Here is a 24,070-nt window from a genome sequence, read left to right as displayed (position 1 = left end):
ACAAAGGAAAATTGTCTGTTATAGACTTTAGTCTATAGGTAGTCTATGGACCATCTATAGACACAAGAAAATTAGAGCTGTTATAGACTTATTCTATAGATTGTCTATAGACTGTCTAACGAAGTAAATCAAAGTCTAAAGGGCGTCTATAGAGTCTATAAAAAAGTCCATAGACAGTCTATAGACCATTTTCATAAGGGTGTGCTCCTACTATCGTCGCTTCATTACAAAATTCGCCCAGCTTGCCAGCCCTCTGACACTCCTAACCCGGGATAATGCATCATTTTCCTGGGGAAATGAACAGCAAACTGCCTTTGACGAATTACGACGCCGACTCCAATCGCCGCCAATCCTAGCACATTTCGACGAAGATGCCGACACCGAGGTACATACGGATGCGAGCAACGTCGGTCTTGGCGCCGTTCTCGTCCTGCGTCAAGACAGCGTCGTCGGAGTAATTGCCTATGCCAGCCGCGCACTGTCGCGAGCTGAGTTGAACTACTCTATTACCGAAAAAGAATGTTTAGCGGTAGTCTGGCAGCAGCTAAGTTGCGCTCATGCCTGTATGGCAGACGGTTTTGCGTCGTCACCGACCACCATTCGCTGTGCTGGCTGAAAAATTTAAAGGACCCTTGCGGCTGCCTCGCACGTTGGTCATTACGCCTGCAAGAATTCGATTTCACCGTCACCTATAAGTCCGGCCGGAAACACATCGACGCTGATAGCATGTCACGCGCTCCCGTCGAACCTCCCCCACAAGACACCATCGGCGACGATAGCTTCCTGGAAGAGGTCAGCACGCCTGAGCTCGTTTCCAGACAGCGTGCCGACGCCGAGCCACGTCTGCTCATAGATCATCTCGAAGGTGGGCACCCTGAGATACCACGGTACCTGGCTTGAGGGCTATCATCGCTCTGCCACCGGAGCGGGGTGCTTTATAAAAAGAACTCTACTTCCAGTTCGGCAACTTACCTGCTCGTCATACCATCTGATTAACGGGATGAAGTTCTCATTGCCTGCCACGATGAACCGACTTCCGGTCACCTTGATGCACACGCACCTTCTCCCGCCGAATCCGGCAGAACTACTACTGGCCCCAGCTCACCTCAAGCGTCGAGCGTAATGTACGGACATGCCGGCAATGCCAGCGGCGAAAAAAAAAACGGCGCGCAAGCCTAACGGACGGCTTCAGTGCATCGAGCTGCCACAAATACCATTCGACAAAGTCGGCATGGACCTTCTGAGGCAATTCCCTATCTCGTCAATTGGCCACAAGCGGATCGTAGTCGCCATAGACTACCTGACCCGCTACGCTGAAACGAAGGTCCTTGCGCGAGGTACTGCCGCCGAAGTTGCCCACTTCTTTATGCACGACATCGTGCTTAGACACGGCGCCCCATCGACCATCATTACTGACCGAGGCAAGGCGTTTACAACTCGGCTCTTACATAACGTCTTAACGCTTAGCCATACAGCTCATCCACCAACAGCGTATCATCCCCAAAACAATGGTGTAACAAATGGTTCAACGAAACATTAGCGGACATGATCTCGGTGTCATTGACGTTGAACATAAAACGTGGGATGAGATCTTGCCGTACGTCACCTTTGGCATATAATACAGCGACGTAGGAAACCACCCAGTTTACCCCGTTCCTTCTCGTCTATGGCAGGGAGGTCCGTAAGATGTTGAATGCGATGCTCCCGTACGGCGATGCAGAGGTATTTATTTATTTATTGCAAGTATACGTACAGCGACCCTGAGGCATTATTGTAGGGGGGATATAGCTACATACAATAACACATGCAAAGAAGATATTGGGAAACATGTCAGCAAGGTAACAACAATACTATAAGTAGACTAAAAAGATACGTAACATATATCGGCACAGCGCGTCTAAAACGTACGAGACCTGGAAGAAATACATCAGATCACAATTTCAACAGCACTTTGGAAATAAGGTGCACAAACCACATCAGTTGGAAGCTTATTCCAGTCCAGAATTGTGTTAGGGAAAAACGTATACTTAAATACATTAATGCGGCATTGATAACTCTTAATAGTTTTCGCGTGGTCTAGTCTCTCCGAAATATAAGATGACTGCTTTATATAAGTGTTGACCTGAAACAGGCCGCTTAGTGGAACAAGCAGAGCAAGCCCGTCAGCTGGCCCGCTTGAACATCAACATTTGACCAGCAGTCCGTCGATGCTTGTCACTATAACCTTCAGCACAGGGACGTGCACTACAAGCCGTGTGACCATGTATGGGTGTGGACACCCGTGCGCCGCAAGCGGTTGTGCGAAAAGCTTTCAATAGGTATTTCGGCCCGTACAAAGTTTTGCGCTCCTGAACAGCGTCAACTACGAAGTTGTTCCGGATGGAACTGTGGTCGCTGGCCGTCAGCGTCAACGGCCTTAAGTCGTCCATGTAGTGCGCCTAAAACCGTACTTTTCGCAAGACTGAGCGCTGCGTGCACGCTGTGTTTCGTACCTTTATCACGTTACCACAAGTGAGAACTTGACACTCCCCACCTCTCAACTAGCGCCAGATGTAGAGCTCACCTAACCCCTATTTTTCGTTTCTTTTCCTTTTTCTCTCCCTGCACTTAACCCATTCAACATCGAGACGATGTTTGCTTTCGCGGGGCGAATAATGCGACGTGCCTAAAGCGCCCCGCGGCCTCCACGCTTAGTCGAGACGACGACGAAGCGGTGGTTGGCTCTCGAGGCGCTGTGGCTCTGGCTAAAGGGAGGACAAGCTTTTTTTTGCTGCGGGGTCGCGGCTAAATACCAGGCGGTGTTGCGCTAGCTTGCTAAATCTCTCATTCTTTTGTCTGTGCCAGCTTGCTCCTGTTCTGGGGTGATTGGGCGCGGGACGATAGCTTAGTGTCTACTTCTCCTGGCCAGGGGTTTTCCCCTTGGTCGGCATCTCTTCCTCAAGACCAGCATCCAATTGATTTATTTTTCCGCAGTGTTGTTTCGAGCATTCCGGTCGCTTTAGTGCCTTCCGATGGAGGCGTTATCCGACTGAACAACCCGGAGGCAGCACAGGCGGCTCTTCAGTCAACATTGAAGCACTTCATGCGCATTACTGATGTCCGGCAGTTCGGCAGGGGTGGTATTTTGTGCATGTGGCCGGATAAATACTGTATTCAAGACCTGCTAAAGTGTACGACCTTCGCCAACCACCCACTGAGCGCATTCATTTCGCCTCATCTAGCATGTTCCAAGGGCTTGGTCCGAGGGGTCGACTCTCGATTGAGCCCTGTGGAAACGCTTGCGAACCTCTCGCCTGCAGGAGTGATTGCTGTCCATCGATGCAGCAGGATGGTTGACGGAGTAAACATTCCTGCAGAGTCCGTCATTGCTACATTTGCAGGAAAATTCGGCCTGTCAGATATTAAGGTGTGGCCAGTGCTATTTTGCGTAGATACCTTTGACTCTCGGTCCCTTCAGTGTCAAAACTGCTGGCGATTTGGCCGCAGCGGCAAAGCCTGCAAATCAACCTTACGCAGCTGTGTTTGTGGGGAAGGTCATTGCAGAGAGGAATGTCCCGAGCGGCAAGAGAAATGTTTGTGTATTGGTGCTCACCCTGCTGATTCGCCTGACAGTCCTGCATGAGCACAAGAGTTTAGGTGCTCGAGCTTATAGGCAAGCGCTGATGCACGCGGAGAGAAGCTTTTGCGGCAGTCAAGGAGAGAGCCTCAGGCTACTCTAATGTGGCCGCCAAATGCTCACCCATGATGGATGTCATTTGGTCCCAGGCTATTACAGCGGCAGTTGAGAAAGCTAAGGCAAATGCTATCGATCGAATTATGGAAGCCGTTTCCACGTGCATTTCTCAGGTAATAGCTACCCAGATGACCAATATGCTGCAGATGCCCACCGCTCCGCTCTTGCCTTCTTTGGCTTTGAAAGCTGCTCCTCCTTTTGTGGTAATCAATTCCGCTCCAGAGGGCCAGAAACAATTTGAGCAACAAAAGACCTTTCAAGCCTCTCCTCCGAAGATCGTTATGGACGCATCCTCTATGAACTGTGTGGATATGGAGTCTGATCTCCGCGCCCAGAAGCGAAATGGGTCTCCTTTGAATATTGCTGGTCCATATTGCCCCCAGTCGAACACAAAGAAAAGTAACGCAAGTCATATTCTTAAGGCTAGGGTTCTTGAAAAGGCAGTTGCGGCTGTGGCACTCCCGCCAAGATAGGCTTCTTAAGTGTACTCCAGTGGAATTGCCGATCTATATTGTCAGCTTCAACAGATTTAAACTGCATATGCAATCAGCTTCTACCAGATTTAGTTGCATTACAGGTAACTTTGCTAACTACAAGTTTCAATTATCATCTCAAAAATTACCGTCCGTTCCGGCTTGACCGGTAATCACAGGGGGCAGGGTTGTTAATTCTCATCTCTACAAAGTTTTGCCACAGGGCATGCATTTCTTTCCAATATGTGGACAATGAATGTGAAATCCGTGCAGTTGGCCTCAGCGTCCCAGGTCAACAGCCCTTTACGGTAGCTAATGCATATTTCCCGTCTGGTGTGCGTGACACTCGGCCTCTTGACTCACTCATGTCTAGTAGCCGATCTCAGGTTCTATTACTTGGAGATTTCAATTCGCACCATGTGACGGGGGGGTTTAAAACAGACAGCTTTGGTTCTAGATTTCTTGATTGGGCTCCTGACAACTTGATCTGCAACAATTTCGGATTACCTACGTTTGTTCGGAGTCAATCCCGCTCTGCCTTGGATTTAACTTTTTCCTCCCCAGGCGTCACTGTTATGTCTTGGGCGCCTGTTGACTGTGCAACAAACAGTGATCATCTCCCAATTAGTTTCAAGTTTGCGAGTAAATTCGCTGTTCCTGAGCGACATCAGCGCACGTTAATAAATTGCAGTTGCATTAAAGACACGCTAAAATCAGCCCTCCAAATCACTTCAGACCCTTGCGCTCAGACAAGTGCCGAAAGCAAGGCTGCACATTTATGTTCAGTGCTGGACCATGCAAGGCAAAAGTCTGAATTTTTGGTTAAGGGAACCAAGGGTGCATTTGCGAACAATTGGCGGAATGCTGAGTGAACGCGTGCATACAGACGACGGAAAGCAGCTTGGAAGAAACTTCTCATCAATCAATGCCCAAAAAATTGGTTGGATTATAAGTATGTTGCAGCAACATTTAGGCGCACTGTCGCCCGTGCAAAGGAGGAGTATAATATACATCATTATGATTTCCTTTCGCAATCAGGAAATAAACGAGACTTGTTTAATTTCATGAGGCACAACAAGGTGATTCCACCGGCTGTCAACATTGATTCCCTCGTTTAGTTCCCTGCTGGCATCGCAAAGGCCTTAGAGGATATTGCGTGTGGCCTAGATCTTCGCTTTACATCTGCTCTACCTTCTCCTGCTATATCCACATGCACCTCAAGTGATTTCAACGATGTCTCTATGCCTGAGCTGTCGCAAATTGTTCTGCGCTTTTCCCCAGCGGCTCCTGGCTCCGATAAGGTCACTTCATCTATGATCAAAATTTTGTTCAATGAATCTCCCGAAGACCTGTTGGCTCTAGTTAACCATTCCATTAGTCCTTGGATACCTCATGAGTGGCGTCTTGCTGAAATAGTTTCATTGCTTAAAAAGCAAGGGGGGGGGGGGCTTAACTTTAGACCACATACTCCCTATTCATTAACATCAAATCTAGCGAAATTGTCCGAAAGGGTCGTTCTCAGCCGTGTCATGTCATTCATTTCGCAAAATGCTCTCTTGAATCGGTGTCAAATTGGTTTCAGGCCGGGTTGTTCAATGTGGTGTGCTCATACTGACCTAGAGAGTCGTATTAAATTAGCTCGCAATAGAAATCAGTTTGCTGCGCTTGTCACCTTGGATATCAGTAATGCATACGACTGCCTTAGAGCACTCAACTCTTTTACTCAGATTACAGGAACTCAACTTCCAATCCATTTTGTAGCCTGGATTGCTGCCTTTTTGGAAGATAGGGAATTTTATTCCTGCCAAAATGATGTTTCATCAAGGAGATTTCAACAGACAAGAGGTGTACCGGAAGGATCAGTTATCTCAACTCTTCTTTTTAACATTTTTTAAGCTCAATTCCATGCATACAAAATGTGAAAGCTTGTGTGTACGCCGACGATATTGCATTTTTTGCATCAGCAGGTGACATTCACACTATTTGTTGAACCCTGCAAAATTACCTCAATGTTCTTGACAACTCGCTAGGAAGGATTCATCTGTCCCTCAATGTGAAGAAATGCGCATTGTTAGTAATTCCGGTATCTTTTCTTGTAAATATCTGCCTGGTCTATAGAAATGACGTAATTCCTCAAGTACAGACGGTGAAGTATCTCGGAGTAATATACGACTCTACGCTTTCCTGGCGACCACACATTGAGCAAGTTTCTGCATAAGGAGTTCGGGCCACTGGCATCCTGCGCAGGCTTTATAGTGCTAGGTCAGGCATGAGAAGGCATACGCTTATGATGACTTATAAAATGTACGTCCACCCGATTTTGGAGTTCGGGTCTGATTAGTATCAGGAGCTCCTGCCTATAAACTTCGCCCTCTTGTGCATTTGGAGCGTGAGGCGTTGCGCCTCTGTCTGGGGCTTCCAAAATATGTCGCCAACACTGCTCTGCACCTTGAGGCGCGAATGCCATCGTTATCAGCTAGGTTTCGCCTTTTAACATTTCAAACATTTTTAAAATTGTGCAACTAACCTCTTCACCCCTCCGGTATAACAATTCTTAGTCCAAATTCCGCCTTTTTAGTACGCCTGGTCTCGTTTTCATTCTCCGCAGGTATGTTTCGTGCAGTCCCTCCTTGATCCCATAAACATTCATTTCACAGATGTCCGCCAAATGTATAACAACTCATCTTCTGTCCAGATTAAATTCGATGACATTTTTCCATCGAATGAAAAGCTTGAGCCCTTTCCGCTTCTTCAGGGTTTGTTGCAGGACCACCTAAGGTGCTTTTCCGGTAATGTTCTTGTTGCTACCGATGCCTCGCAGGATCGGGAAAAGGCAGGTGTTGGAATTTTTTCGCCTCCACTGGGTTCGTCTTTTTCTCTCCGTCTTCCTGACTTCACTCCAATTTATCTGGCTGAAATATTAGCAGTAATCTTAGTCTTACGAAAATTAGAAACTGCCGTTTCAAAGGTCGTGGTTATGACGGACTCTCTTTGTCCATGTTCAATTCATTATCCTCAGCCACTGAGACTCGGGCATTATGCCTCTTTAAGCTCCCGATTTCGCTCCATCTAAATTCCCTAAGGCAGCTTTGGGTACCAGGTCACATGGGTTTTCACTTAACTGAGGTTGGTAGAGCGCCGGACGCGATATTCGGGGGCCTTGGGTTTGGATCCTACCGGCGGCATGGTTGTTTTTCTGCTGCTTTAAATTAATTTTCTTTACTCGACCGAAGTATGAACGATCAGCACTACAAATTAAAAAAAATCTAGAAATTCCGGTATGCACCTTGGTTTCGGTGACTGTTAGCTTCCTTCACATGTATGTCAAATGAGCCCCTCATTTACTTTAATTCGCCTGCTAACAGCTTAACGAGGGTCTCGGTTCTGGCAGTGTTGATGCCATAGGTAGCATAAGTGGGCTCTCGCACAGTTTCTGCCCTCGCCGTTCGATGGCGTTCCACGTCACACTCGCGGTAATACATGAAGTGCTACGTCCGCCGCTATGGACGAGGGTGGCGCTGGTGAACACTCTTAAAGTCTGCTTACCCGTTAATAAACGTAAATACTCACGAGAGCAGCATATTGGAAAGCCGTCGCCGTAGCTCAGTTGGTAGAGCACCGGACGCGATATTCGGAAGTCGAGAGTTCGGATCCCAGCGGCGGCATGGTTGTTTTTTCTGCTGCCTTAAAGTAATTTTCTTTAAGCGACAGATTAATCGAATTATCAGCACTTCAAATTAAAAAATGAAAAAAGAAATTCACACACACACACACACACACACACACACACGCGCGCGCGCACACACACACACACACACACACACACACACACACACACACACACACACACACACACACACACACACATATATATATTATAATAGCAGACAAGGTAAAGGGATTGAGCGGCTCGTTTTACAAACGTAGTTGTATGAAGCAAGCCAACAGTCGCCGAAACGAAGGTGCACAGGGGAATGCTTCTATATTTTTAATTTGTAGTGCCAATCAATGGAGGAATAATACTTCGATTAATCTGTCGCCTAAAGGAAATTAATTGTAAAGCAGCAAAAAACCAAACAACAACGCCCTCAGAATATCGCGTCCGGTGCTCTTATTGCACCGCTGAAGAGCTGATTGTACGTTTATTTATTTATTTATTTATTTATTTATTTATTTATTTATTTATTTATTTATTTATTTATTTATTTATTTATTTCAGTACCCTCACGGCCCGAGGGCATTACAGAGGGGAGTGGGGTACAATAGACAAAATAACAAAGGAACAACAGTAACAAGTAACACAAAAATGTGAACAAGAATATGGCTCGCGCAAATCAGTAGGTTACAGCAAATACAATCAAACAAATTAGCAGTCATTTAACACGAAATTATGAGCAAAGAATAAAAGTAAGCATAAAAGTAAGCATACCACGCAAACAAGCATACCACGCAGACCAGGTCTGTTTTAACTGCCACATAAGCTGAAAAGAATAAACGGCAGGGCGCAAGAATTACATGTACTATGTTACCATCAAGTTAGTTAAAGCCGATTTAAACACAGAATGGTCACTATTGGAAACTATTTACTATTTTGACACTTAAAAAAATATATTGCCGCGAATATTTGCAGTGTTTGTTCGTTTTTCAAATCTGCCGCCACACCACTTTATTGCTTTGTTTGTGACGCAAGACGCGACTAGATTTATCTCGATTGATCGCAGCCAGGCAGAGCTGATTCTACGTTGTTCCGAAATGTTCTAGTAACTTTGCACGCTTTATCTCGGAAGTTTGCTATCAGCTTTAAATTGAGCACGGCCGACAGCGGCGGGCATTCTGTTCGACGACCACCGAGCACGCTTGTCGCTTCGCCGCCGCTGAGTGATTCAGTCCACTGTGTGTGCAAGTTAGCCCCAATAACATTTTTCTTTTAGAAGAAATTTGTCCGATTTCATCACTCCGTCGACTGCCGTCACCACTACGTGACATCTGGTGGAGGTGCTGGTAGCCTTCCATATTCCTCTGGACGCCCTCTTCAAGTCGGGACGCCAGCCTCCTGCTCTTAGCACTGGAGGATGAGACAGCAGACAAACAAGCCAGCCGATATCTCCAGAGAGAACAGCCTGAGTTCGGGACCCTGCCGGACTGCACCAGAGAGCGAAAGGACTCCGCTGCGAGGACCACTACCTCGGCAAAGATGTCGACCCCGATCATGCTGCAGCCGCGGGCGCCGCCAACTTTCAATGGATCCCTAGGCGAAGACCCCGAAGAATGTTTGGATCAATATGAATGCGTGCCATCATTCAAAAATTGGGATGATGCGGCGAAACTACGGCGCGTCTTTTTCGCACTGGAGAGCTCAGCAGGCACGTGGTATGAAAACCACGAGTGTTCCCTAACGACATGAGAGCTAATCAAGAAGGAAGTCTTGAAGGTATTCACCAGTGTCATGAGGAAAGAAAAAGCCGAACGACTCCTAGAGTCCAGGATCCAGCTTCTGATTGAGCCCGTCCGTGGTTGCGTGGAAGAGATAAAGCGCCTCTTTCACTCCGCTGACCCGCAGATGACCGAGGAAAAGAAAGTTCGGCTTTTATCCGCTGCGTAAAGGAACAACTCTTTGGCAGCCTCGTCCGCCAGCTGCCAAAAACAGTCGACGAATTTAAGCAAGAAGCCGGCACGATCACAAAAATACCCTCGACGTCCGGACTCGGCAGTAAAACCGCCCTTCCTCTCTCTGTGCAATGTGCCGGGCACGACGACCACCACCACCGACAACTTGAGGGAAGTGATCCGTGAAATCGTCCGCAACGAGCTACGCTGATTACTGCAATCCTCCCCACAGCCACAAGCAGCGACTCTCGTGGACGTGGTACGGGAAGAAGTGTAAAAGGCACTTGGCACACCGACGGCCCCAGAACCACAATCCATGGCCTACGCCGCTGCAGTACGCACTCCACAGCCCAAACGACAACCTCTACGTACTCTCCGACATGGAGAACCTGTTCCCGAACGCCGCCTCCCAGCCTCCGCCTCCCGGCCACCGCCCGCCCAGCCTATGAGCGACGCTCAAGCCCAACGAAATGCGACACCTGGAGGACATCCGACAACCGGCCGCTATGCTTCCATTGCGGTGAGGCCGGCCATATTCTTCGTCCCTGCCCGTACCAATTTATCGGTCTTCAAGGAGTTGCCGTTGACGCCGCACGACCAAACTTCGTCCAACGTCCGCAGGAAATCGGCGAGCACCTGTGTCAAGAAGAATACACGAGTAACCGCCTTTCGCGCTCACCATCGCCGTCAACCTCGTGCATTGCGTCTCCACGCCGCAGCTACGGAGCCGTGGTACAAGGAAGGTCTCCCAGCCCCCGCAGGGGAAACTAAAGACAGCAACCTCTGGAGGTGAGGTTGCTCACGAGCGAAACGCCGAAGATCTTCCACCGACCACATCCCACGAAGACGCTACACCTGCTACGCCGCATGAATACGCTACACTCACTGCACCTACGCCACAAAAAATGACAAGCGCGGCCACGACGCGAACTGCATTCAAAACGACGCCGCCACACCCGGCGCGGTGGCTCAGTGGTTAGGGCGCTCGACTACTGATCCGGTGTTCCCGGGTTCGAACCCGACCGCGGCGTCTGCGTTTTTATGGAGGAAAAACGCCAAGGGACCCGTTTGCTGTGCGATGTCAGTGCCCGTTAAAGATGCCCAGGTGGTCAAAATTATTCCGGAGCCCTCCTCTACCGCACCTCATCCTTCCTTTCTTCTTTCACTCCCTCCTTTATCCCTTCCCTTACGGCGCGGTTCAGGTGTCCAACAATGTATGAGACAGATACTGCGCCATTTCCTTTCCCCAAAAACCAATTATTAATTATTATTAATAAAAATAAGCGCACAACAATATGTTTGGATAGAACAGATGACAACCTAAACCTTGCAAGTGCAGAATATTTGCAGCGCGCACATTTGTTTCTTCAAGCTTTCCTTAGCATTAGCTGAGCGACTCTGAATACCAGGTGTTACCTGGAAGACGTTTCAAAAATATGCGTTTTGGCTTTAAAATACGGCTTTTAAGGCACAGTATTACCAGTGTGAATTGTTTCCGGTGAATCGTTTTAACCGTACAGCTGGTTAACTAGATTTTATTAATTAACTTTTAACAATTGCAGTTAGGCGCTTAGTCGTAATTTTAGATTTGTAGCCGGTAGTTAGTAATAGCCATATAAGTTTTTAGAATTTCCAAAACATGGTTACCTTTGGCAATATGGATCGACAAAATTTGGCTGTTTCGACTAGTTACGCGCATTGGAAAGGTTTCTTTGCTTGCATGCTTTCGAAAGCGCATGTATTTTGGCGCTAACTGGTTCTTGAAAATTGGCTTTTGAGGAGAGGAAATGACACAGTAACTGTCCCGCCTATCTCGGCGGGCACCCGAATTGCACCGTAAGGGAAGAGATGAAGGAGGGAGTTAAAGAAGAAAGGAACAAATAGGTGCCGTTGTGGAGGGCTCCAAATAATTTCGACCAACTAGGGATCTTCAAAGTGCAGTGATATTGCACAGCGCATGGGTGCCTTTTGCGTTTCGCCTCCATAGAAGCGCAGCCGCTGCGGTTGAGTGCCAACCCGGGTACTCCGGCTCAGCAGATGAGCACCTTAACCACTGAGCCATCGCATGATGTAGCCAAATTTTGTCGAGCCACTGCGATGAGGGTAATCGCGTTTTCGAAATTCTAAAAACTGATACCGATATTATTAACCTACCTCTAACTGCAACTAGGCGCCTAACTAATAGTTAAAAGTTAATATCAGAATTAGTAAACCAGCTTCCTCCCGGTTTACTGCCTGTTAACTACTAGGTAACTACCGGTTAGCTACAGTTTGCGGGCACTGGTATACTATGCCGCAAAATCCATATTTTAAAAGCGAAAGCTTTTCCTGCTTTCGTCGGAGCGATTTCGCCGTCACCTCACGTTTGATCTTGAACGTCCTTGCTGCGCCGCTGCCATAGCAACCCAGCAAGTGACTTCGCCGCGCCGCCAAGCCTAGTCTTCGCCGTCTCTGCGCAGGGGCTCCACAGCCGTGCAGCGGCTGCTGCCTGACCACGTTATCTAGCCGAATATCAGCTGGATAAAAAAATATTAGCTGTTGCTCAACTACTGCTGAACCTTATTAGAGAGCGAGAGCTGTGATGTATCGTGCAAGCAGACGCGGCTTAGCGTCTGTAGCGTTCAGTGCGTTCCGCACACTGGATGAGCAGTGCGCCCAACCTGCCACCCTGACAGGTGGCATTTGAATTAATGGCTGATCGCGAGAGGTTGGTCAGGCTGCGGCCTATTGCTGCAGTGCCGCGTGTCTGCCACAACGTTGTCAGCGCTAATGCATGCAGCCCACATCTTTCTCTCACCACCATCACGTACCTCAAAGCGCTATTGAGGCGCCCACTTACACAGGTGGCCAGTTATATGCGCCCTTCCTTTCCACAAAATCACCAAGAAAGTTGTCAACGCCATCACCAATGAACACAATGAACGCCGACGACTTTCGCTTTGTTAGCTGAGCTAATCCGAGAAAGCTTAATTTTGATGATGACTTAGTCTTCTCTGTAACACCTGGTATGTGTTACTGCTGTTATCTGTATAAGAGAGCCCAGAAAAATTCAAACCTTTTTCTTTTGCATTTGTTTATTGATGTTTGAAAAAATGTTGTTAGCTTGCATATAAATAAGCTGCGAGGAATATAAACATAAGAGGTGTCTTGATCACGTTTTCTTTAGATTTTTAGGTTTTCATTGACTAAAATGTGTTAGAGAAATTGGTAAAATTGCACAGTAGGAGGCCCCAAAGCGCGGCAGTAAGGGAGACTTCCTATAACAAAATGTCTCCGCAATTGGTATACCGCCAGTTTTCACTCGGACTCACAAAAGGGACGACGAAAGGCGCGAGTGGACTACCTGCGCCGCAGACACCGACATGCACGAAATGCTGTATACGTCGACGCAGCCATGTACCCCAATTCCACGAACGCGGTGGCGGTAGTTTTGGACACCAACTTCAAGGAAATCGCCAGCGCCTCTCTACGCAACTGCTCTCCCACAGTAGCAGAAACGGCCGCAATCGGTCTCGCCATCCAGCACGGCGATACCACGCGAAACGGACTAAAAATTGTTACAGACTCCCAGTCGGCGTGTCGGCTCTTCCTCACTGGCAGACTTCCACACTCCATCGCTCCCATTCTGATTACCCCACATGTTAAAAATTCCACATGCAAGCACCAAATCACTTGGGCTCCTGGGCATGAGGGGCTCGAGGGAAACGAGGCCGCGGACAGTCTAGCTCGAGGTACACCAACCGAGCGACTAACCTCCCCAACGTCACCCCTCTTCCCTCTATGTACGGCGAACGCCTCCTCCTTCTCCGAACGCAAAGGCAAGTCTATCCCCCACCACACTCGAAGCTAACGGCGGCAGAGGCGAGGGGCTGGCGACAACTACAGACGAACACCTTCCCAAACCTACACAAATACCATATCATGTTTCCCGATAGATACGACGGAATCTGCCCCTTGTGTGGCGGAATTCCAACAACATACCATGTAACATGGGGCTGCTCCGGTAGCAAGCCCCCCGAACTAGACAAACATCAATCCGAGGAACAGTGGGAGTCTGCCCTGCTCAGCTCCGATTTGGTGACCCAGCGTAGCCTGATATCCCAAGCAAGAGCAACTGCGGTGGACTTTGGGGTCCTGAAATAAGGACTCCACCCAAAATCTGTTTTTTCCCACCTCTTTATCCTACCTTTCTATGGATAAATATTTTCTACTACTACTACTACTACCGCCAGTTTTGAACACTCGACTTCCAAACTTAGTGATGATGCCAGAGACAAAGCATTTTTCATAAATATATTTTTTCGCGCTAAGCGGGCAGCCTGAGTCCAGTAAGGTAGATAACGCGGTCAAGATTTTGAGCAAACCCTTCAATCCCCAGTAACTTAAGTCCTCTAAGGCACTCATTTAGTCACAAATGGATATGTTAACATTTGCATAAATTACCATTCAAGTTCATTGGCTCTTCATTTCGTAGTGACATATCTTTCCTTTGTCTTTTCTTTGGTTCACTTGTGCTTCGTTTTGTCGTTCCTCGGCGTGTGTGAGTTTTCTTGCGCTAAATGTTTCACCATGCCATCTTTTTTTTACAGAGCAAGGGATACCTTATAAAATGGAAAGGATATTCCAAGTGGCATTGCTCCGTTGAACCAAGAAAAAATCTGAACGGCGCCTGTCTCCGGGAATTTAGGCACCCAAGCAAGCCATCGCCACAACGACTGGAAGCTGCTGCTGAGGAATTAATTTACGCTGTGCAAAAGAAACTTTCCAACAGCCGTCGATCCAGCGGGCTTGTCAAGGTGAACATAGACCTGGACATCTTTAGATGGGTTTTCAGTAGGAAAGGAAGGCCGCTCAAAAGGGGTTGGGTTGTTTGCAATGAGTCAGACTTTTCAAAGCTGAATCTTCCCTTTGGGTGGCATACTCGAGAAACGAAACTTGGCAGTGTAGTGGCAATTGAGTTCCCAGTGCGTGTGAAGGCTGCTGTGACACGACAGAAAGCTTGCAAGCTCTTTCCAAACGGCTATCCTGTGGAAAGTCTGCAAATGTTCCTTGAGTCGAAGGTTGTTGCATGCAGAACCTAACCCACAGAAATAGTGAGCCTTCCGCCTTTCACATATATGTTGCCAGCAAACGTTTTGGAACTTTGTTTTTTTTTCGATATAGTATTGATTCTTGCATTTCAATTTGTGTTGTTTAGAATTTCTTAAAAATGAGTTCGGGAGCTTTGCGCTTAGAGATTTCTGAATGTGCAATTTCATTTACATTGACAAATAAGACAGTTCTGGAAATCTTTAGCAACAAAACGGTTTTGAAGAAATCTAACATCTTTTATTCCACTTGGCATGTCCATGCCAGAGAGTTTAAAGGTTGCAGTAGAGACAAGATTTAGAAGCCTCTGCTCCTCGGTAGATACTCAGTACAGAAAAATTAATGGCCGAGCAAAAGAGGGGTTCCTTAAAAAAGAGCGTCATGTAAAAATTCCCTTCGATAAGGAAAGTTCTGTTCAAAATTCAAATAACAGTATCAAGGACATCGTTATTCAAGCTTTACAAGAAGAAGTGAAGCGAATGGAGGTCTCTTTCTGAACTGCGTAAGTCCATTCAGGATTTTGAGGCAAAATTCCTTCAGCTGCAAAAAGAAAACAAAAGCCTATCATCACAGGCAAAAAACTGCCGCTTGCTCAACAACTGCGGAAAAAGGGTCGGGGAAGGTTCGAAAAGCACCGATAGAAGAAAGCTGCATTCTGTAGGCCGCGTGATAGTTCAAGGGCTAGAGGAAATTTGGGAAAGCTATGGCTTGGACTTATGCCAGTTGGTTGTAGAAGACCTTCGAGGGCTACTGCACAAAATTACTTTTTCTGACATTGACGGAATCTCCGTGGAGCGAGGAATCAAAAAATAATACCGCAGTAATGGTAAAACTGACTATCAGGATCTGTCTTCCCCCGAGAAGAAAAGCGCCCGTGCAATCACCGCGCTCTTAGACAAACACTTTGTAAGCAATGTTTTTTGGGAAAAAATGTCTTCAGCTGTCCCTAATTTACCCTCGCTCCGTGTCATCAATTCATACAGGCAAAAACTAGACGAAAGCACTGCTGTGTTTAAAACCCTAGGAGAAGCAGCTGGCGCTCAGGTGTCTTTTGTGCACGAACTTGAAACGGCCGTTGCGGAGTACGCAGTGAATAGAGGTATGACAGGAGAACAGCTCAGGTCGCAGCCAATTTTGATCAAAATAGAAGGAGATGGCTGTGTAGTCAGCACACGAACAAGCTGGACAACTCTATCTTTTCTCCTGATTGACAGCAGCCGGAGGCTGCAGAGCCATACCTTACATCGCCTGCTCGCAGTCGTCGAAGTCTCTGAAAACTATTTTCAGATTAGAGAAAGTTTGAAGGATTTGGTAGACGAAGTTAACAGTGTTGTGAAAAGGGGCAGTGTCAGCTTGGAAGGACAGGAAGTTCCCGTCATAGTCTGTCTGGGCTCAGATCTAAAATTCTTGCTCATGGTTCAAGGATTGCAGTCAGCGTCTTCTAGGCACCCATGTCCTTTCTGTCGTATTAATTTAAAGGAACGAAGCAGAGCTGGGGCAAACACAGAGGAGTGTAATAAGCCGCCTCTTCTGCGCACTCTAAAAAACATGAGGGAGGACGGCATTGTTAAAGAATTCGGAATGAAAGTCGTTCCCCTATTCAACATTGAACCTGCATTTGTGGTTCCAGACATTTTACACATGCGCATTAGAGTCGTTAATCGCCTGGTTGATGGATTGATTGTCGAAGCAATGGACAAAGACAACCGCGATAAAGTTACGAACTTAAACACCAAGAGCACTCACGTGGAAGCAATTGTGCAGGCAATTAATAGCTGTGGTGTAAAATTTGAACTGTGGCAGGACGAAAGAAAAGGAAAAAATTTCACCTGTATTCAAGGAGACTCCTGCGAGCGCCTGCTCGAAATGCTGCCAGAGAGGCTCACTGGAAAACTCAGCCCGGAAACAGAAAAAAAAACCATCTCAATTTGGAAAATGCTTAGTCGCATTTTTGATCATTTTGAACATAACACGACCGGCGAAAGCATCGAGCAAGAAATAGCCAAATTCCATAAAACGTACTTAGAACTTGGAGAACGAGGGCATAAGGGTTACGGGGCTGAAAGAATGACGCCATATATGCATATTCTTGTCTGTCATGCCTCAAATAAGCATAAAGAATTCAAGTGTTTGGGGTGGTTTTCGAGCGAAGGCATTGAGAAAAAGAATGATATTCTGAAACATTTGCATCATGCAAGATCCAATAAATGGAATGCGGCCGCCGATGCGCTGAAGCTGGCAAAACGCCTTGAGAATAGCGCGCACGTAACAACAAGGCGAGCGTACAAAAAACACGATCGTTCATACTGGGTTGAGGGTATGATTGAAGAGAGTCGCACAAATAGGGCTCGAAGCGCTCCTGAAATGGAGCGCGAGGATACACCTCCCGCTTGCATCGAGGATATGGACGCGGTTGAACTGCGGACCGAATTGAAAGCTGCTGGCATTTCAACGAATGTAAAATCAGTTCCCAAACTGCGTGAAATGCTTCGCAAAGAAAGAGAAAAACGATGTTTTCAGCAGTCGACTTGACTTCTATTAGCAAAAATTGCCTGCAATTAGCAATTGCCAGCTCGCGATGTTCCACAAGTCTGTATGCCTCAGTTTTTATCATTTCTTACTTTTTTAATGAAATATTCATCAAAAATTTTTGTAGTGCAGTATGTGCACACTTGCAGCTTGAACGGTTTACTATGTCTCTTCACTCAATGCTAAAACTCGCATTCTCGCTGGTACGACTAAACGAGAGTGAAATGCTTTGTTTGTGCTTGTGGCGACTTATATGTGCAGTAAATGTTCTTCGTTCTTCGCCATATTTGTGATAATCTTCCTTGATGTGCAATATTTACACGCTGTATCTGTATTCATGTATGATATGTTTATATTTTTTGTATCGCGCCACGCTGTGTTGTTTTGTGTTTTTTGGGTTTCATCAAGATTAGGCCAATTGTGTTTTATAATTACTGCAGTGCACGCTTGAAATGCCTTCGCAGTGCACCTTTGGCTGCCTATGTTCCCTGCGAAACGGCGCGGTTCATGTGGCTGACCTCATTGTAGCGCGAATGTTGCACCCCTCCTTTCCTCACAACCAGCCTAGTGATGTGTGGCGGTAGCAAGTGGTACACGTCTATGTAGAAATTGTAAAGTTTTGCCATACTTAATATTTACTACCGACACTTTCTCAAGCTGGTTCTGTGCATAAGTGCATTGTGTATTTCTAGCAAACTGTCGAAATGTATCGTTTAGACTTTTTCTGCGCCATGATGTGATGCGATAATAAATGTATTCTGTCATGTCAAGTAAACTGCCGCTTTGATTTTTTGTACGAGATTTTGTAGCGATTATTACGGCAGCATTTCGAGCCTTCAACGTGGCGGTGCCGTGGTGGTGGCGGCACCGCCACCCTGTGGCTGCGTTGACACCCTGTAGATGCGCCGCCACCCTGTCACGTGGTTGGTCACGTGGTGCGGCTGATCACGTTGTTGGTCACGTGACCAAGTTCCATTCGGGCAGCTGTAGCTATCGCGTCACTCCAGGTTTAACCAAAGCTAAACCACCGTTATTTTTTTTTTGCAACTTGCACAAAAGGACAGGAACAAAGAATTGAGCAAAACACTCAACAGGTTAGGAAATTCGGTATGCTGAAGAAGTTAAACTGAATGTACGCATTGCTACATTTAATTTTCGCTATTTTCAACTTCACTCCTGTACCTAATATGGCCTCCTTTTGGAGATTCTCATTTGCGATGGCATGTTCTATCTGCGGCCGCCTCAGCATTCACAGTTGACGGCGAGGGGACCGAATTCCCGGGGGTATTCAGCGTCGGTCGTAATCGAGTCACGTCACCATGCTGGTGAGTAACGTCATGTAGATCCGGGCGTCAGGGTACGTTATTAAATTTCAGCTTTAACATAAGTGATGTGTCTCCACTTGGATCCCAATTTAGATCAGTTACGAAAAACAACAGAAGGAACGAAGAGGACCGGGTGGGAGGCATTGCTGCCGTTATATGATCTCTAAGCGTCTTTGAAACATTTGTCAGGCAGTGCTTTCAAATACGTGAAAAGGTATGTTTGGCGCATCATAGCTCCAGCTGCCGCTGAGCGAGTTCTTACAACGTGAAAAAGCAATGCTTGCTTTCCGATCCCTCATAATTATGTCACACCCAAAAATAATTCTGGAATCTCCTTCATCACGCTTTTCCATAAGCCGTATAATATTTCCATGCGTTTTGGTTCATGGTTTATCGTCCCAAAGCGACTCAGGCTATGAGGAACGCCGTAGTGAAAGACTCCGGAAATTTCGACCAGCTGAGGTTCTTTAACATGCACTGAAATCGAACAGTACACGGACCACTAGCATTTCGCCTACATCAAAATCCAAGCGCTCCATAACGATCGCAAAGTACAACATTGATGACTTGACTACACAACTCCTCATTGCGGCAGCACTATGAGCAGTACTTTTGAACAAAGAAAAGAAATCGCGCTGAAATTAAGAAATTTGGGGAACACTTAGCTCCGCCTTGTTGGTATGATGCTATAGCCTTAACAGGTCTTTTCTGCGGCTTGGTGTCCTCTGCATATTTTGTATTCGAAATTTCAGGCTATTTCTCATGGTCTCATGACGTAACATTTAGCCCGGCGAGCAATGAGCACTCGACCGTATAACCAGCCAACAGCCACCCGCTAGTGCACCTCCCATCTCGGACATGTGACGGCGCTTGGTCATGTCACCAGGTATCGTAATCTAGTATCTTAACCCCGCTCAGCCACAGCGTTTAATGCCGGGAAGCATGAGGCGTTTTTACGGCGTGAGGCCGGCGATTTTCACCCGATGGTGAGCGCCGCCACCAATGTGGACCTACCAGATAATTTTCGCACGTCGTCCGACGACGGTTGATGAGGCGGCGGCTGACGCGAGCGAATAGGTGCGCAGGAAGCCCGCTCTTTTCCGATATGACTGCTTGCGCACGTCGCCGTCGACGAGGCCGCCATGGCCGACGAGCACGTGGCGGACTTGGGGGGCGGGCATGGAAACGTGACTGTCTTGAAGATAAACGATTCATCAAGCATAGCATGTCTTTTTTTTATGGGGACATGAATTATTGTCGTATGAAAATGGGCGCGCGCGTTTCCTCAAGGCCGGTTGAAGAAACCCACGCGCGCAAAAAGCCTGTGTTGTCTCGAGCGTGTGGTTCTCGATATCTGGACATGTTCATGCGGAGTAATGTGATGAAAAAAAAAACCGAGGGATCTGGTTGCATGTTACATTCTCGAATTTCCTGTTTACATTATCCCTACGTCATAAGACAGGCCGGTGATCAGCCATGGAACTTAAAAGCTTCACATCCTGAGCCGGCCTTCGCCCTCCTAACCAAGCCAAGTGGGCAGCTCCGCGTTTTTGCGCCACTGCATGCAATGGACTCTACCGTGGCGCGCGCGCGCACACCCACACACTCAGCCCAACACACACACACATGCAGAAAAAGGCAGTGAACTAGGGCGCCAGAAAGTCACGTGCATGCAGGTACAATTCCTATACAAGCGCATCCCGAAAATGGTTACACGTTTAAATGGTATTATTCAATAATTTGTACGCTGAGCAACCTGTCACCATCCTTGTGTATAAATGCAGGAAACACATGTTGTGTGCAAGCAGCCTAGGTAAAATGATCAGCGCCGTTCGTAAGTAGAAGGCAGCATATTTTCATTTTTGCGAAAGCATAGCAGCTCATAAGGAGGAAAATCAGGCGTTGTCCTCCCCAGAGGTTTGGAAAAACCACGTGACCTAATCAGAAAAAGAAAAAATTAAGTTTCGTAAATAAAATACTTTCCGAAGTGGGTTCCGCACCCACGAAGGGAACCCGCCGCATTGGCTCAGTGGATAGGGCGCGATGTCAGTGCACGCTAAACATCTCCAGGTGGTCTAAATTATTCCAGAACCCTCCACTACGGCACCTTTTCCTTCTTTTTCTTTCACTCCCTCCACTTTCCCTTTACGGCGCGGTTCAGGTGTCAGCCGATATGAAAGACAGATACTGCGCCATTTCCTTTCTCAAAAAGCCAATTTTCAATTTTTACTTTCAAGGTTAGTTTCTAAAATTGGTTTTGAGGAAAGGAAATGGCGCAGTAACTGTCTCACATATATCGGTGGACGCTCGAACCACGCCGTGAGAGGACTGACCTCTGGCCGCAATCGATGTCAGCTTGCGCGGCCTTGGTCTGTCGCTGAGCGCGGACAAATCGGTGGCCATGGCCTGCGTTTCGCGCTCGCGCGCGCGCACCTTGCGCCTCTGTCACTGGACGGGACTACGATTCCTTGGCGTAAATCGGTGCGGTATCTTGGCCTGGACATCGACTGGCGCCTTTCCTTCCGCCCCGCGGCGACCAAGGCCTGTCTGCAGATGAAGAGGATCACCGCCGCCGTGCACAAGCTCACCGCTCGAGGCCAGGGCATCTCCCAGCAAGCCGCGCTGCGACTATACAATGCCGCAGCTTTGGGGGCGGTGCTCTATGCGCTGCCGCTCGTCACGGTGCGCAAGCCGTGCTGGAAGAAGCTCGAGCTTCAGCACCGCAAGTCCCTGCGCGTGTGCCTATGCCTGCCCAAAAATTCGCAGTGCGCCGCAACGTTGGCTGAGGCAGGAGCGTGGCCCCTTGAGCTCCAAGCAGCGCGCAGGGCACTGAATCACATCGACCGGCTTCACCGCGCACCGGCCGGCGGCTCGCTGCTGCAGCGTATGCGCTCGCACCCGCGCTCACGAATGGGCGCGGCGCTGCTCGAGTATGAGCAATTGACCCAAGGCCCACCCCCCTACGGCTCCTGCGCGCCCTGGCCTGCTGCCTCGGAGGTACAGCGAGAGATAGTCGGCATCGCGGGAAAGCGGAGCACACCCCTCTGCGCTGTGCAGCAGCTGGCCAGAGCCGTCATACACGAGGAGCTCCAGGACCAACTCCTCGTGTACACCGACGGCTCAGTGGCCCGCGACAGCTGCTCCCTTGCTGCGGCGGCCACCATCCCCGCCCTGCGACTGCACAGCCAGCAACACGCAACCTTCCTGGGCTCCTCCACCACGGCGGCGTTGATGGGGATCCGGCTCGGGCTGGACCTGCTGCTCACCCTCGGCCCTCTGCCGCCCAGGAGTGCTCTGCTGTGCGACTCCCGCGCCGCCCTCAGCCGCCTGCAATCTAACGGCCGCGGTACCCCACTAGTGCGGGAAATTCGTTCGCGCATCGAGCGCCTCGCGCAGAGAGGTTGTGCCGTGCGTGCACAGTGGGTGCCCGGTCACTGCGGCATCGCCGGCAACGAAGAAGCTGATGACCTCGCGACCGCTGCACACCAACTACCTGCCAGCGATCTGCCCATTGCGCTGGAGGACGTGCGTGCGGCCATTCACGACCATCTCCGAAAGCAGCACCCCGACCCACGCATCGCGGGAGGTGAGCGCATCGACAGTGTCACCGGCTGTCGCGCACTTTCACGGTCGCAACGTGCAATGATCCTCCGCGCGCGCATTGGCTGCGTGTGGCCCGGGGAACGACGGGTGCGTCACGGAATCGCGACGAGTGATGTGTGTGACGGATGCAGTGCAGTGGAAACACTAGAACATCTGCTCCTTCGCTGCTCCGCGTTCGCCGATGCTCGTCGCGATATGCTCGCGGTCTATAGGGCGCAGGGCATACTACCAGACTCCATCAAGACGCTATTGTGGTCGCAGGGCAGTGCGCGCACTCGTGAGCGAACTTTGGTGAGCCTCTGTGCATTCCTCGAACACACGGGCTTGACGTCCCGTCTGTTCTCCGTCAGGTAGTTACACGCAGTGACCGAACGCTCCGCGAGTTCTACCTTGAACGATTAATAACTGGACGCCCCCCTCCAGTTGTAACCTACAGAGTGCTGTGCGCGTGTGTGCTTTAATTCCTCTAAAATGAACTAATCACGCGCACAACCTGGATACATTTCTTATTGTGTAAATAGTTTGTACATATTACTTCTCCCCCTGTCCTCTATTCCTGTCCCCTCACCTCTTTCATTTCATTTCTCCATTCTGCCTGCTGTCCTTTATTTCCGCTGCCCCAGCTCAGGTGCTTCAGTATCGATGGCAGATGCCGGGGCTAGCAAAAATCTTTTCCTTCCTTTTTACTATTATTTTAATAAAACCACTACCACCACCACCCACTTGAAGGTCAAAACCGTAAGCACCGCGAAATCGTTACGAGGTAGCATAGTGAAGCTTTCGCATCAAAAGTGAAGGAAAATAATGTTGCCGGACGTGGCAACTGCTATCTAATATCTTAACCACCCGAGCTGTAGCCGGCGGAGGAGAATGGGAAATGATATCGAGGAGAAATATAAAGGGGAGCGATAGCAAGGAAGCACAGGATCGAGTATTCGGGTGTGGCTCAATCCCCGGTCCGCTTTCGAAGGGGGATGCCATTCACATACCTGGCTTAATATCTCATATGGGCCCTTGAGGCTTGGGTGTTACGCATATTTTTGAAAGTATGGCGGAGTGCTTGGCGTAACGCACTCTGGCACAGGTCAGCCCGGTATTGCACTGCCTCCGGGATTGGCCCGTGGCCTACGGGCTATTGCGCGCGCTTTTCTTCTGTCTCTTTACTCCCATCTTTCACCTCCTACTATAAGCACGCAGGCAGCTGGGCGTGGCTCCGCATTGAGCCAGTAAGCAAGCCCGTGCTTTTCCTTTCGTCCTTCTGTCGACAACTCAACTCAACTCGAAAAAAGGAAGCACAGGGGCTCGAGCTGGGTTTGGGTATCGTCGCCTTCATCAACTTCCATTCGGGCGGCGTGAACTGATCAGCTTGGCTGGCCATTGCATTAGAGCAGCACGCCATCGCCGCAGCCGAGCACCTCGCTGCAAGCTTTCTCCTTCACAGCTCGTCAGTAGACTTAATTGTTGTCCGTAATTTTTTTCCCCGTTGCGAAAAAACTTGACAATTATGGTGAGTCAGGTTATAACTGCAACCTCTTTCGAAAAAATAAAAACACTGACGTGTAAACAAATGCGCAACACAAGGTTCTTACTGATGCTTATACGGCCGCTAGTTCTGTTCTGTTACCAGTCATCAGATTTTCTGTACAGCAAAACCCCATTTACCATGAAGACACAGACCGTCCCACGCGGAGAAGTTGGGTGCAGCGCTAAAA

The 24,070-nt window shown here is 48.4% G+C and overlaps 1 protein-coding gene across 1 annotated transcript in view; it reads right to left on the bottom strand.

The window, feature by feature from the left end:
• Positions 1-729: 729 nt before the first annotated feature.
• Positions 730-24,070, bottom strand: part of LOC144095556 (uncharacterized) — a 111,723-nt gene continuing 88,382 nt past the window's right edge. The window contains exon 2 of the mRNA XM_077629249.1: positions 730-874. Within this exon, the coding sequence (XP_077485375.1) occupies positions 730-874 (145 nt within the window). The remainder of the gene's footprint in view (positions 875-24,070) is intronic.

This window comes from Amblyomma americanum, chromosome 6 (genome assembly GCF_052857255.1).
Source record: "Amblyomma americanum isolate KBUSLIRL-KWMA chromosome 6, ASM5285725v1, whole genome shotgun sequence".
Lineage (NCBI taxonomy): Eukaryota > Metazoa > Arthropoda > Arachnida > Ixodida > Ixodidae > Amblyomma > Amblyomma americanum.
The sequence above is the reverse complement of the archived record's forward strand: the minus strand, read 5'-3'. Positions and strand labels throughout refer to the sequence as shown.